Raw genomic sequence first — 15,145 nt, forward strand, 5'->3', positions numbered from 1 at the left:
GTTGTGTTTACCGTCACTTGATTGGTTGAATGTACAGTATATGATTGCCATCACCAATGACCTTAAATGGTCCCCTGTTGTTTCTGCGACTCGCTACTTTCCTTTGCAAACATGCATTTCTTCAGTCTTGACTTAATTATGATAAAACACACGAAATTTGAATATGTCCACATCAAGTTACATCAACACCAGATGATCATGCAAGTGGATTTGTTTTGAGTCGAAATGTGTATTCTTACCAAATCCGGTAAAGAATCTGACCGGATACATTTACTTTGGCCTTCACCAAATTCTAGATAGTCCATAGTATTTGGCCGTGGATAGATGACTCCTAAGGTTTGGATGTATGCAGATGAGGCCATTGTTCGTTTGTTCCTGTTGCTACCACACTGAAGCGGGCAACCTCACATTTCCATATTCCTATGACACACCGTTCAACTGAACTCCTCAATTATCTTGTGTTCACCCCACAGAAAAACGTACCCATAACACCTATTTAAATTTTCATGCTTCAAAAGTACGAATCAAAGACTTTACGAGCTATACAAATGCAAATTCTTCTACGTCACAGTGCAGACATACTCGTCTTATAGAAACGTAAACAAGATCTTGTGGTTGAAGACCCCGAAGTATTTTATATCCTGTTGAACTCAGGTGAACCATGTCTATTGAGGAGGAAGAAGATGCAAGTCTGAAAGAGCTTGTCACTAAAACCTTGCAGAGTAATGGTGTGTTGGGTAAAATTCAGGTTAGTGTAAAGGATGACATTTATGGTCATATTCTAAATACGAGACGTGTAACGCTTGTGATTATTTTGCCGACATGGCGGCACCGATGGGTCCAACGATGTTTTGCTTCCTTGAAAATTACTTATTATCTTAATGCATTACATTTGAAGCCAAGTTAAGAGGAAATTATTGAGGAAACAGTGATGATGTGACAAAATATAAGGTGAAAATGAGGTATATACTTCTAGATATCAACAGAATCTATGAAAAACATACCAAACATTCTTTAGCAACCTCGATTTATAATATTTCTGATAGTTACTGAATAAAATGTGAGTGTTTTGATGTTATTTGTATTGTCTCTGGGGATTTTGTTGCCAAATTGTCATGTATTCACTGAATGTGTTTACCTTTTACAGCTGCAGGCTAACATGGCAGGAGGATGCCTACAGTATCTATGGTATATTTCAAGTATGACACTAAATATATATGTTAATCTTGGCCTCTGCGTTAGGTTAGGTTAGGTTTTCATAGGTTCTGTTGATTTACACTCACTGTTTAACTTAGTTTTATTGAATTATGCTTCCCTGGTCAAAATCAAATTTACTAAGGATATAGAGTATATTGATTTGGTCTTCATTTAAATATATAATTTTTGTATGGAGGCCATAAATTGGTGAATTATCGTGAATATCATTTATAAAGTTGGTGGCTTATGGGAAAACCTGGATGAGCTACTGCCCTAGAAGTATTTATGGGTGATTAACAATTAGTCATACAGCAAGTTTACTCTAGATAAAGTACCTGATTAGCCTCACCAATGCATTACTTTGAGAGTATGACTGACATGGGTTTTCAGTGGTACTGTAGTTTGAAGAGTGATGGATTGTGATTAAATCTTAGAGCGTGTCCAAAACCAACACTCGGAGCTAGTTGATCTGAGTTCACATGAGATTCTGCTGCACTTTTAATTCCTGTGTTAGGTCATCTGTAGAGGCTGGTATAGTTTCAGATTAGGTCTTCCACACATTTTTTTTACTGATTTAGACAAACTGGTATCATTACATTTCTTAAACGTATTAGGGGCCACCACAGCAGTAAGTTATAGATTTTGAAGAAACACAGATAAAGTAGTCATGGGCACTTATAGCTGTGAATATTTAGTGTAATTTCCCATGTATATTTTACTGAAAGGGAGTTTTACACTTGTGGGGCTCCATCCCTCAAACATTCTCTGCTATCATACAACTTTTAAGATTTCTGTATGCCATTAATATTTACACTGTATTCTTGCTTATCTATTGCAGTTATCCACCACTCTTATAGTGTAAAATCACTTCTTTTTTTTTATCTTCTCTGACAAATGTCTTGCTTAATTTCATGTAACATTCTCTAGTTAATCTATCCATACATCCTCTGGCGTACATGTTTGACAGTTATATGAAGGAGCAAAGTGAATGAAAGGAAGCCAAAAGAGAGGAAATTAGAGATGAGACCCCAATGCCACAACTTGTCAAAAGCTATAGATATGTCAAGGGCAACTACGTATGACTCCATATCTTTCAGGGATGACAACAAAACTTTAGTAAGATAGGAAAGAATGTCACCAGTGGATCTCACCTTACGGAAGCCATACTGGTGATCAGAGAGAAGACTGTGATTTTCAAGGTGTTTCAGGATATGGGAGATGAGGAGGGATTCAAAGACTTTGGAAATGGGAGATGTCAGAGCAATAGAATGATAGTTAGAGGGGTCAGAATGGTCAGCTTTCTTAGGGATGGGATGTATCAATGCATGCTTCTGAGGAGAAGGAAAAGTTTTGGTTTTTAAAGAGAAACAGAACAGATGAGCAACCATAGGTGCAAGTTCAGAGGCACACTCTTTCAGTACATGGGGATGGATGCCATCAGGACCATAAGCCTTACATGTGTCCAGAGAGAGAAGCGCTTTTAGGATAGTCTGAAAAGATTATGGGAAGGGTTATAGGATTAGTAAGAGGAGCATCAGGAGGTGAAGAAATGTTAAAGTCATCCAAGATGGAATTAGAGGAGAAATGGGAATGGGAACAGGAACCTTGTGTTAGTGAATTTTTAGAACATGAGTATTTTGTCTGTGGGAAATATTGAGTACCTTCTGATTTTCTTCGATAATTTGGGGCGAGGTTATCAGGGCCTACTGATTTAGTTTGAGTTGACTTCATGTATGCACTGTATTTCAGTACTTCATAACTTGATTTCCATCAACTTAAATTTTTCAACATTATGCCTTTGAGTCATTTTTTGTGGTTGAGTTATGCATAATTCTTCTTCATTTGTGTATGGAGAGTTGAAGGATTTTTTAGTATAAAGACCATTTCCTTGTTTTCAGTTACTTAACCAAGTTCATTCTATTATTATTTATCCTATCTTGTCTTTATCTTCTTTCTTTGTCTTACTTATTTGAAGAATTACTTGAGGTTATTTTTAACATTTATGGAATGTAGATACGGCATTCAACTGATCCTGGAAAGTAATAGGGTAATGGGGCTGAAATGATATTTCATATTAGGTTTGGTATTGTAGGTAAGTTTTATATTGGGATCTAGGATGAGTCATACATTGTCCTTTATTGTCCATTAGTGATGCTCATGGTTAGGTTAAGTATGATTTTTAGGTTAAGTTGTATGGGTTTGTCCTAATTTAGGTCCTTAGATTAGGCTCAAGATTAATTCCTTAGGTTAGATGTCTAGGTTGAATCCATAAGGTTAGATGTTTAGGTTCAATCCATAAAGTTAGATTTTAGGGGTATCTCAGAATCTACTTGTGAATTTGGAAGAAAGAATGGCACTGCATGATGTGGTTCCTAGGTCATATCTTGCAGTGTATTTCTGCAGAAGTCTTGTCAGATAGAGTAGATTTTGAAACTTGGAAAATTTCTCAAATACTTTAAGAGGACAGTATAAAATTGTTTTTCTCATCATTTATTTGTTTAGCTCTGTTTAGTCTGCCACACAGTACCATATTGTGCTATTGTTCTTTACATGTTTTTCTCTATATCATTTTCTTACATTTCTTCCCTCTTTCCTTAGTTACCTCTTTTCTTCCCCCACATGCTAAGGAAATGACACTTCTTCCACTTGAAGTTGTGGAAATTGTTGATGAACAAAATGCTTAAGACTACTGTATTTCTACTGTAGTAATACATAAAGATAGTTATTATTCTTGTGTTGATTAGTATCATTTTCTTTGCAGGCACAGTTACGGGCAAGTGTATTCCTAGCTCTGGAAGATGAACTGAAGGAAGTAAGTATGAATGTGTTATTAAACCCTTTACTGTTACACATGTGATATTGTCCATGCAGAGATTGTCTCTTACAGCATTGCTTAATGCATCATATGCTACTTTGTGCACCCTGTTGTTGTCCTAGACCTCATAGCAAGCTACTGGGGCTTAAAAGTGTCATTCTTTGGTTGCCTTTGTGAGTCCCACTGCATCTTAACCGTGCTAAACTTGATCTCTACAGATTCATACCAAGAGAACCTGGAGAAACTTCAAATTTGATTGGATAAGTATGAGATTCAGTCCAAGTAAGTGCAAGGTGCAGTAATGAGGATGGAACCGAGTAGAAAAAGGCCTGTTTAATTATTACTTTGTAAGAAGTAAATTGCTATCCAGGAATATGTGTGTGAAAGGGTTTTAGGGATCAGCATTATGTCTACTTTGTCAGCAAACAAACTGTGTCCTGGCAGATACAAGAACTGCATTCAAGTATATCGATAAGGACATGTTCAGTAAATCATTCACTACATATATCATACCAAAGCTGGATTATGTCTCTCAATGGCTATCACTGCTTGTAAAGAAACACATTGATGTAATTGAGAGGGTACAGAGAAGAGCAACTAAGCTTCTACCTGAATTAAGTGGACTGAAGTACATTGAGAAGTTCAGGATTGCAAAGCTGTCTACCATGGAGGTTAGGAGCAGGGGGGGGGGGGGGGGGGGGGGGGGGGGGGGAGTAGGATTCATAACAGCCTTTGAGTTTTCAATTCAGCTGGATGATATTGACAGTGAATGCTTAAAGAGATGCAGAAATGAGTTACCAAAAGCCATGGCAGAAATCTCGGGAAAAAGTTAATTAGAAAGGATGGTAAGAGATATTTGTTTAGTGTTAGGGTGGTGGCAGTTTACAAAAGTCTAAAAGGCTTCTTGATGGGACAGAAAGTTCAGGAAACTTATGGGTGTAGAACTCTCTCCTAATACCATACAAATGGGTGATTAAACACTAGAAGAAGTATTGGTTTTGAGAGTGTAGAGAAGTTGAGGTCGTAGTGAAGATGGCCTTTGGCCTGACCCATTATGGCCAGGCCAAAGCCTGCTATTGGTCAAACACATCATTACTAAAGGCTGGTATAGGTCACACCCTGATATAATGAAGATGCATCTTCACAGTAATATCATCAGCCTTTGACCTGACCTGTGAGGACCAGATCATATTGTTGTAATGTTGAGGGTGTAGTGAAGGTGATTGTGTTGTGAATATGGGGTTGTAGTAAAGATAAGGAAAAACTAAAGATGGCCTTTGACCAGATTTATAAGAGTATAATGAAGATAAGGGTGTAGGGATGATGAGCTTTAGTGATATGAGTGCATAGGGAAGTTGGTCTTAGACTTCAGAAGTGTGTTTGTTTATTACGGATGCACTGAAGGTGAGTTTGGTGGCATTTCTTTCCATATTGTCAATCTCACTGAGTTATGTGGAGAGAGGTATGCTACATTCATTCATGAAAACTGGCATTTCCAGTTAAAAGAGTAGGTCTTTTCTTATGCTGAATTTTCACTTTAATTGGTAAGAGATATTTGTTTAGTGTTAGGGTGGTGGCAGTTTACAAAAGTCTAAAAGGCTTCTTGATGGGACAGAAAGTTCAGGAAACTTATGGGTGTAGAACTCTCTCCTAATACCATACAAATGGGTGATTAAACACTAGAAGAAGTATTGGTTTTGAGAGTGTAGAGAAGTTGAGGTTGTAGTGAAGATGGCCTTTGGTCTGACCCATTATGGCCAGGCCAAAGCCTGCTATTGGTCAAACACATCGTTACTAAAGGCTGGTATAGGTCACACCCTGATATAATGAAGATGCATCTTCACAGTAATATCATCAGCCTTTGACCTGACCTGTGGGGACCAGATCATATTGTTGTAATGTTGAGGGTGTAGTGAAGGTGATTGTGTTGTGAATATGGGTTGTAGTAAAGATAAGGAAAAACTAAAGATGGCCTTTGACCAGATTTATAAGAGTATAATGAAGATAAGGGTGTAGGGATGATGAGCTTTAGTGATATGAGTGCATAGGGAAGTTGGTCTTAGACTTCAGAAGTGTGTTTGTTTATTACGGATGCGCTGAAGGTGAGTTTGGTGGCATTTGTTTCCATATTGTCAATCTCACTGAGTTATGTGGAGAGAGGTATGCTACATTTATTCATGAAAACTGGCATTTCCAGTTAAAAGAGTAGGTCTTTTCTTATGCTGAATTTTCACTTTAATTGGTTTCTTTACACTTTTTTTTTCAGAAAAATATTCCGTTGGTGAGTGAATCAGTCAAGAAGCTGTTGGGCACTTCTGAGGGTGCAACAGCAGCTGCCCTTGTCCATGATTTTCTACAGTGCCTTGGCTTAGAGTTCTCTTTGGCTGTTTTTGCTCCAGAGTCTGGACACTCAACCTTCTGGAGTTTTCCTGGTGCTGAAGCTCTTTCTAGTGATCTCAGCCTAAATACAGACAAAGGTTAGTGGATACTTTTACTTTGTTACTGATCTGAAAACCCTTACTATGTAGTCTTGTTCTCTGTGTCCTCATAGTAGTTATTATAGTACCACAGTCTTTAGGATAATAATTATTCAAAGTTTTTTTTTCTCTGCATTTAGTAATGAACTAGATGTAAATTTGTATGGTCTTTTTAGACAGTTGACCACATAGATCCTAAAAGTGATAAGTCTTCTTAGTTTTTTTTATGGAGGCTCCAGTCACGGTCAAAAGCCTACACAGAAGCCAGGCCTTAATTGAAATACAGAGTGGGTTATGAAAGGGAAAAAGAGGAGACTAGGAAAAGTATTTATGAACTTTGGAGAAATTGAAAACCGTATTTTTAAAATGTGCCAGATCATAGTTATTGGGAAAGACAACAGAGGGTAGAGTTCCAAAACTCTGAGGTGTAGAGAAAGAAACAGCTATCAAATTGGCCCATCCTTGAGTTGCCAGTTGTCACACAGTGATCACATGATGCAGCAGCTTGCAAAGTATTGCTTGGTCTAGCTAGTGGGGGCACACAAGCAGCCAGCTCTCAGGAACAAAAGCCAAAGTAATATCCATGGAAGGAAAGTAAACCAACATTCCGGCATTGAGCATGCAGATCAACTTTGAAAGTTAGCTTCAGAGAGTTTATAAGTTAGACCACTTTCGACTATTCTGTCAAGGAAGGATGCAGAGGAAGAACAACCTCAGGTGTGGGAGCAGTACTCTGTACAAGGTTTGAATTTTCTTTATTCTGATTATCTTTTTTCCCTCAGTAAAGCTCCCTAATGTATAACCATTAAACTTTAGGATATGTCAGTAGATATGTGTACATATTTGTGGTGTATGTCAAGATATACCCATTTTTCCCACTACTGTTTGAATTGCCCACCTCTGGGGAGCACATGTAAGGCAATCAGGTGATGCTGCTGGCCACAACTGGAGAACTATCATGCATGTCACCTACAAATCCATATAGAGAGTGTACATATGTCATCTTGGCAAGTAGATTTACATGCCTACTATTATAGCTCTGCCAGAGCTCATGATGTGGTATACTTTATGAGTATTGCATGCACATTCGAACTTTTATCTAATTTTTTTGACACAAGTTTTTTTTTTCGTATTGTCTACAGTTACAGAGTCCGACAGTGTTTAGACTACCTTTTGCACTGTACCATTTATGTCTGAACTACTTCATGTCTGTTGGGGGCTTTTGCTTTCTTGTTAGTAAAAACATTGACCTACCCATTTTAAAAGGCAAGTTTCTCATTTCCTCAAGACTCAGAGATTCTTCTCCTTTTCCTCTTTTCTAAGTTTTTCTTTTACCCTTAAATTCAAGTTCTAACCTCACTGAAGACCTCTGTCTGTGGCTTTATGTATGAAAAAGTAATAAGTATAATGGAATACTTTTTGACTCAGACATTTAGAGATTTTGCAAGGGCTATCCTTTTTTTTTCTTTGGATATTATCTATCACATGAAAATGACACGGAGAACATGTAAGTTGAAAAGTTCAGTTAAAGTTGCTAGATAGGTTGAATCCAGCCTTCACTCTCTGATTTGGATGACTAGTTGTTTGATTGAATTGTGATGTGTATATTGATTTTATAATTAATTTCAAAAATTCCAGGTTATAAAACTCCATTGCTAATTGAACTTCTCAGGGAAAGGCAATCATCATCCACGTCTCATTTAGAGGTGAGGATTTTTATATCTTTTGAAGTAAAAATAAATGTCTCATGTTGATTTCCTTTACACATATTCTTATATACTGTATAATGAAATTAGAGCTATGATTTGTGAAATATTTGCTTTGTGCCATATATTATCTCTGGGATCATCTCTTTTAGAACCATTCTTGTGATGTTTTCAGAACATTACTGACAACAGAGGGCATCATTCTCAGACACATTTTCTCAATGGTGCACCATCTCATTCACTTCCATCAGACAGCAATGAGTTTTATAAGATTCAGCCAGAATCTGTTTTTTCAAATCTTGCTGTAAATAAGGAGAGCACGAATATCTCTATGGTGTCTACTAATACTGGAGAAAAATCAGGGGAACTGAGTAAACATGATATACACTTACTGACAGAGGAAGAACAGAGAGCAAGAGAAGGAAAAAATAATGACTGGGAGTCTTTCAAAGGATTAGAGAAACACCAAGAAAGACAGATGGCCTCTGCAGAGAATGGTGCTATATCAGGGTAGGTATTATTATATGCTCGTTACTTTATCCTCTTATTGCCATTATCTGTATATAATTACTAAATTTCCTTTCTCTTTCACATCTCTTCAGTAATACTTCACCCCTATTTTTGGCTATAATATTTCATTTCACCCTAACTGATGATATAAAGTAACCTTATTGATATGATGCAGCCTTGCTGTACTCATATTTTAGTATTTGGTCAATTGTCTTTATTATCATTAGTAACTTTTTTATGTGATAAGGTGATTCAAGTGCATACATCATCAATTCATAATTTCTCAGTATGTGTTGAATATGGCATATGCAATAAAATCTTATTTCTGGATAAGATGGAGTATACCTATCCCTTGATTTGTGGAATACAGTATTACATTCCTGAAAAGCTGTTGTCCATATTCTGAAATTCCCAAAACAATCATGAGACTAATTTTTCCGTAGATACCCAGTCTGTGCAGTAATCAGATAGGTTTTCTTATAAAATAGACACAAAAATGTAATACAAACACTCTTTAGAATGTAGAAAACCTTTTTTTTTAACATATTTTAGATCACCTGAAGATCTCCTGCAACTTTGTAGTAAAAACACTCGTTAGAATGCCAAAAACTTTTTTTTTAATATTTTAGATCTGAAAATTCCCTCCAACCTTCTAGACTAGGGTAGATTGGGTTAGGTTTATATCGTCACTAACTTAACCTAACCTGACCTAGCCTAGAAAAATGTAAACATATTGGGCCCAAAACTGCTTAATGTATTGCATACCTATATTTGAAACATTATTGCATATTCCAGGGAAAACTCTAAAAAGGGCTTGGAGAGGTACATATAAATAATGCCAGACCAAGAAGGATGTGTAAGCTTATGGGTGATGATGTCAGAGAGGTTAACAGAACAAAGGAACAACTGTAATGTTTAATAGCAGGCTGACATGTGGGATAGAAAAATCTCTAAACCTAACAGGTGTACAAAAAGTAAGGTGAATAAATAACATTTAGGAATAGGATATTGTTCATGTGATGTTGATTTATGTTTTTCTTCTCAGCCTGGCAGTTCTTTAAATTTTCAAATATCATCAAATCAGATGCATGGTTCTCCTGAGAGATGTCTTCCTTGTTTTCTTTGAAAATAATTTGCCAATATTTGCAATAAATTTGATAATAGAAATAATGGATGTTATTCAAGCACTGTTTATAATCAGCTGTAAATGTAAAGTTGTTATTCATAACAGTACAGAGAATCATTTCTTTGATTTTTGTAGTAAAATTCATCAGTAATAGTTATATACTATTATTTAGATGACAAAAATATAGAAACCAAATAATGTTTTAACTATTAATTCCTTGGTTGTTATACATATGGGTAGAAAACAAGAATCATCACGTCTTTCCTATTTCAGTAATTGCTTTAGCTTCCCTCAGAGCACTTTATATTTTAGTATAACAAGAAAACATGGATCTACTTACAGTACTGTCTAACAACTCCAACTTCAGTCTGATTTGTTAGATGATATTCTGAGACAGCTGTGATGTCTAGTATTGAATTTTCTGTTTTAAGTGAGAGAATCATCAGAGTCTTATTATACTCATGTGTCATTTTTGTTGGTCCATATCACTAAACATCTGGTGAGGCTGACAGTTCTTACTAATTCACAGAAATACAGCAGCACTGAAAAACCCTGTCATGATGCCCGTCGAAGAGAATGATCAAGTTTCTAACAACTCAATTACTGGTAATGCTAGTTTTCAAATCTTTATTGTAGCAGTTAATTATTTATTGGATAAGTAGTAAGCAAGAATATGTATCTTTTTGTTTTTTGTCTGTGTTAGAATTATACATTCATAAACATGAATGGTATATCTTGATATCTCAACAGCACTGACAGTTGATGGTGCAGTACATGGAAATTACAAAATGGGCATTGCCAGGCAATGTATCTGTCTATACCTGATGTTCATTCCCTTCTGGAACTCCCTCAAGGTGGTGGCCATGGCAAAAGTCTCCATAACTAATGAACTCCCTTCCCACTTCGTACCCATTTAATGCATCATACTTAACAGGCCAGTGGCAGAGAGCAACTCTAGTGCAGTGTTTCTTGAGGCTTCTACCTAATGTTCCTGCTGACTACTTCATCTTTATGTTTAAACCTACTACTTGTGCCTACTACTTTTACCGAATACTCCAGTGTAATGTTCCTACCTACTACTTCTGTCTATTGCTCCTACCATTTTTCCAGAGGGCAGGGCTAGCACATACTGCTCACCACAGAAAAATCTTGATTGATGAAGAAAGAGTTTGAGTTAAGTGTTGTCAGGTGTTATGTGTGACAAGGAGAGATTGTATGTTTAAGGACAGGATGCCAGCAGTCCAGGTGTGTGTGGGGCAGAAAGGAAAGGCAGCCACCAGGATCAGAGGATTGCAATGTGACAATAACTGAAGTGCTGCCTTTATGTGGCCATTGTTAATCTTCCTGATACCCAGGCAGGTAGTACCAGTAACATGCCTCCCTGGTTGGTGGCTGCCTAGCAACTGCTTCCTGTATACATTGTCAGGCCATTGGTAAAATTTTAAAATAATCTGTATGAGAGGATAAGTGAGCAGACTTACAAAGGTCTGTATTGCAGAAGCGGAGGGAATAAGGTTCACAGGACAGACTAAGATGATTGAAGGATGGAGTGACAGAGGCATTGCATTGCCAGGGCATGAACATTCAAGAGGGTGAAAGATTGATTGATTTTGTGCCACATTATTTGTAATGTTCTTGAACCTAATGGTTATTTGGGACATATTAGCATGAAAAATGAATATAAACAAAAATTAAAACTTCTCATGAAATTATATATTTTGGCTTCTTTTAAAAGGTTCAATCTATTTTCTCCTTTATCCCTAAACTATGCCTCATATCCTTGATCAACCATCCAGTCAAAAGTAAATATAACAAACTTTCAAACCACACAAAAGGTACTCAAAACAATCACCAGTTGCCTAGCAATGAACACTATACAACTACACATTGAAACAAATTCTCCCTGTATAATTGCATTTAGTGTGCTCTGTTCTTTGCAGCAATAACAAATACAACACTGATGTAACATGTACAAGCTGATGTGACCTAACTAACAGTAAGCATTCACCCTCCCAACTCAGTCGTGAACACAACTTAATCAGTCCTACATACACCTGAAACCATACTCCCCTGATATGTAAAAATTACACTTTCTTATATGCATTTTGACATCACCCATCCCTTCAATTTCACAAATATTGATTCATCATATTTCATGACCCTTCTTGCTCATGATGCAGCTACCATGATGAAGACAACACATACAGCCCAATAGCCCTGAATTTTCCCTGTATAGATATATACAGAGAATCAGTGCACTTTATGACCTGTGGTTCTGTTGTGTGGATATGGCTGGCTTGTGCTTTCGGGTCACTATAGAAGAAGGGGCTACCATGGTAGGAAAGCAGGTATGTATGAGAGAAGTGTGTGGCATACAGGTGAGAGAAAGGGTATGCAACTTATGTGTACATTCACCCTTCAAGGATTTACATTCCTGCATGATGCACAGAAAATTAAGATGTATTAGTACTGCATTAGGATTATCTGTCTTTGCCACACAAGTTCTTCATTACATCATACATTGGTTCGACCTCTGCAGTCTCACTTCTACAAGTTTTACGGTCATTTTTTCTGAAAGCTTCTAATAAGAATTATTTAATAATGTTGTGACAGCTAGGAGGTTAAAAGATGCATGTGCTTTCCACCCAGTAACTATAAAACATGTTATTGGTGGTCCTATAACATTGTAGGTTACATGCTGTTTAAGACTATGGTGAAGGAATGACAACCTAATAATAGTTTAATCATTTTTGGGAGTCATTACTGATATGCAATGGGCAGTTGTTAGGGGGTATTAATAGATAAGAGTCAAGTTGCCTTGACTGGAGAGAACTGCTTGGTCATTGTTTTGTTTTTCCAATGAATTTTAGAAATAGGTCTTTACGCAAGGTTGATTTAATATTTTTTCTCTTAATTATTAGGTGAAGAGAAGCAGTATGAAGATGATTTTTCATCAATGAGTGAAAAGGAAGGTCAAGATGATGGGGAAGAAGAGGAAGATGAAATAGAAGAGGAAGATGATGACATTGAGGAAGCAGAAGATATTGATGAGGATATTTCACTTGATGATCTCATCAATTCTAGTGCCTCAATAGTGAGTTATTTGACTTTACATTAATACAGTTTTTCTGTGGATATCATTATGTATACTTACATTTCAATGACATACATATTTATGGGATACAGCAAAATTGCAAGTTCTCAGTTGATCTTCATTGTGATGTTAAAACACTTTCTAATCTTTTACTCTCATCCTTGTTTTGTGAAGGATAGAAAGAGCAAACAAGGAAGTTTTGATAAGTGATTTTTTCAAAAGTTTTTGTTGGCAGTGTAGAAGCAAACAAGTAAATTAGTTATCAGACTTTCTTCTTCAAAGACTCTCATTTGGTATTGCAAATTGGCAAAAGTAGCAGAGTGTGAACTGGCTATGCTATTCACAAAATTGGTTACTGTCAAATTAGGGTTAGATTATTTTAAGGAATGTACAGTTTGGAAGACTCATAAATAGGTAAATTAAGGTTATGTAGACAGTAATGATTCTGGAACTTTGAATGATTGTTAATTTCGGTGACTTTATTTGAATGAAATGACTGGATTGAATATGTTAGGAAGAACAAAAACTTAATAAGAATTAGGCAAATAGAGGAAGATTTAATGGAAGACCAAAAGTTGGAGAGCACAAGGTGAGAATGTGTGTATGTATGTCTCTGGGTACAGAACAAGTATGAAAGATTAAGATTTGCTGCAGTCATAGTGGATGCAAAGTACTGAGCTAGAAACCATGTTGGAATGCAAGAAATTATGCATTTTTATGTAATTTAAATGTTCATTCTTCTGTGCTTTCAGATGGGAAGCCTCATTTAGTAAATTATTATTTCTTTCTCTTCAGGGCTCAGATCAAACCAAGGATCAGTCACTGTCTCATGCAAGTGATATTCCAAACTACCAGGAAGACCTCTGACGCCTAAGTTTGTTTTCATTATTTCACAATACTTATTACTACAGATGATGAAATTTCAGAGTGTATGGAATTATTATAGTAAATTTGTAATTATACAGACAATATAATGAATGTTTAATATATTATGTACCTTTAAAACCCCCTCATATGGGGTTCCTGAAGCCTCAAGGATTCATTCCATGTGGGAGCAGGGTAAGTTAGGTTCCTCTGGGGTGAGAGGGTTCTCAGCGATGCTGTACTCTTCCGTCCACTAATGTTACAGCCTCAGCAGAGGTGACTTCTTGCTCGTGATGTTACCACTTGTACGTGGAGTCCACTAACACTTACAGATAAGTTACTCCAAAGGATTAAACTTAGTGTTGATAGGTTTTCATGTTTTGCTTTATATTCATGAATTAATTATATAAAAGCAGTAAATATAAAGTTCGCTGTTTGATTAACCCTTTTATCATGACTAGATTTCAAGGGAGTACCTCAGAATAACCCATCACCACTGAAAAATGAAAGTCCATATTTGGTATTTTATCAAAATTAACATGAAAAGTGTAGTTTTTAGAGAAAAAAATATAAATGTTTCCCCAAATTAATTTCCATTATACTCAACTAAAACTGATGAGAATGATTAAATATCACCAGGTTAGATAAGGAACAGACCAAGAAAGGTAGCATTTGCTCACATTCATTCTCTAGCTATCATGTGCAATGCATCAAAACCACAGCCTCCTATCCACAACCAATCCCCACAGTCCTTTCTATTGTTTTCCACGACTGCTTCACATACCCTGGTTCAATCCATCGACAGCACATCACCCCCTGCAAACCACATCATTCCAATTCACTGTATCCCATGAACACCTTTTGCCCTCCTGCATATTTTTTACTCCATCCTTTTAACTTCCTTTTGGTTTCATCCTTTTCCTTGTCCCCTCCACTTCTGACACATATATTCACTTTGTCATCCTCTCCATATGTCCAAACCATTTCAGCACTCTCTCTTCAGCTCTCTCAACCTCACACTTCTCATTACCACACATCCCTTTTACCCTTTCATTACTTACCTCTTCAAACCACCTCACACTACATATTGTCCTTAAACATATTATTTCTGCACCTGCACATACTCACCTATAGCCCATGCGTTACATCCATACATCGATGGGACTATTTTCACCCTCGCAAATAACAACCTCTCTCTCCTGACAACCCACATTACTCCCAGAACCTTTTATCTCCTTCACCCAACCTGTTACTCACTTCCTCTTCCATGGTTTCATTTGCTGCCATATCCACTACCAGGTTTCTAAAACACTTCACTTCTTCCAAATTTTCTCCATTCAAACTCATACCCCAACT

At 36.7% G+C, this 15,145-nt stretch overlaps 1 protein-coding gene across 1 annotated transcript; it reads left to right on the forward strand.

Annotated features, from left to right (window-relative positions):
• The first annotated feature begins 305 nt into the window (after nucleotides 1-305).
• LOC139766140 (uncharacterized) lies at nucleotides 306-14,215 on the forward strand. The gene is made up of 8 exons (XM_071694387.1): nucleotides 306-748; nucleotides 3,959-4,009; nucleotides 6,279-6,489; nucleotides 8,128-8,195; nucleotides 8,371-8,705; nucleotides 10,361-10,437; nucleotides 12,753-12,925; nucleotides 13,721-14,215. Exons 1-8 carry the CDS (start codon nucleotides 662-664, stop codon nucleotides 13,790-13,792), a joined length of 1,074 nt encoding a protein of 357 aa, XP_071550488.1. The 5' UTR covers nucleotides 306-661; the 3' UTR covers nucleotides 13,793-14,215.
• Nucleotides 14,216-15,145: the final 930 nt, after the last annotated feature.

The sequence above is a fragment of the Panulirus ornatus genome, chromosome 57 (assembly GCF_036320965.1).
Source record: "Panulirus ornatus isolate Po-2019 chromosome 57, ASM3632096v1, whole genome shotgun sequence".
Taxonomy (NCBI): domain Eukaryota; kingdom Metazoa; phylum Arthropoda; class Malacostraca; order Decapoda; family Palinuridae; genus Panulirus; species Panulirus ornatus.

Excerpts from the sequence above, each read along its gene's own strand:
- LOC139766140 (XM_071694387.1), top strand. The coding sequence starts at position 662 with ATGTCTATTGAGGAGGAAGAAGATGCAAGTCTGAAAGAGCTTGTCACT. Across the intron at positions 8,706-10,360 it reads GAGAATGGTGCTATATCAGG|AAATACAGCAGCACTGAAAA; the intron begins GTAGGTATTATT and ends ACTAATTCACAG. Across the intron at positions 10,438-12,752 it reads TTCTAACAACTCAATTACTG|GTGAAGAGAAGCAGTATGAA; the intron begins GTAATGCTAGTT and ends CTTAATTATTAG.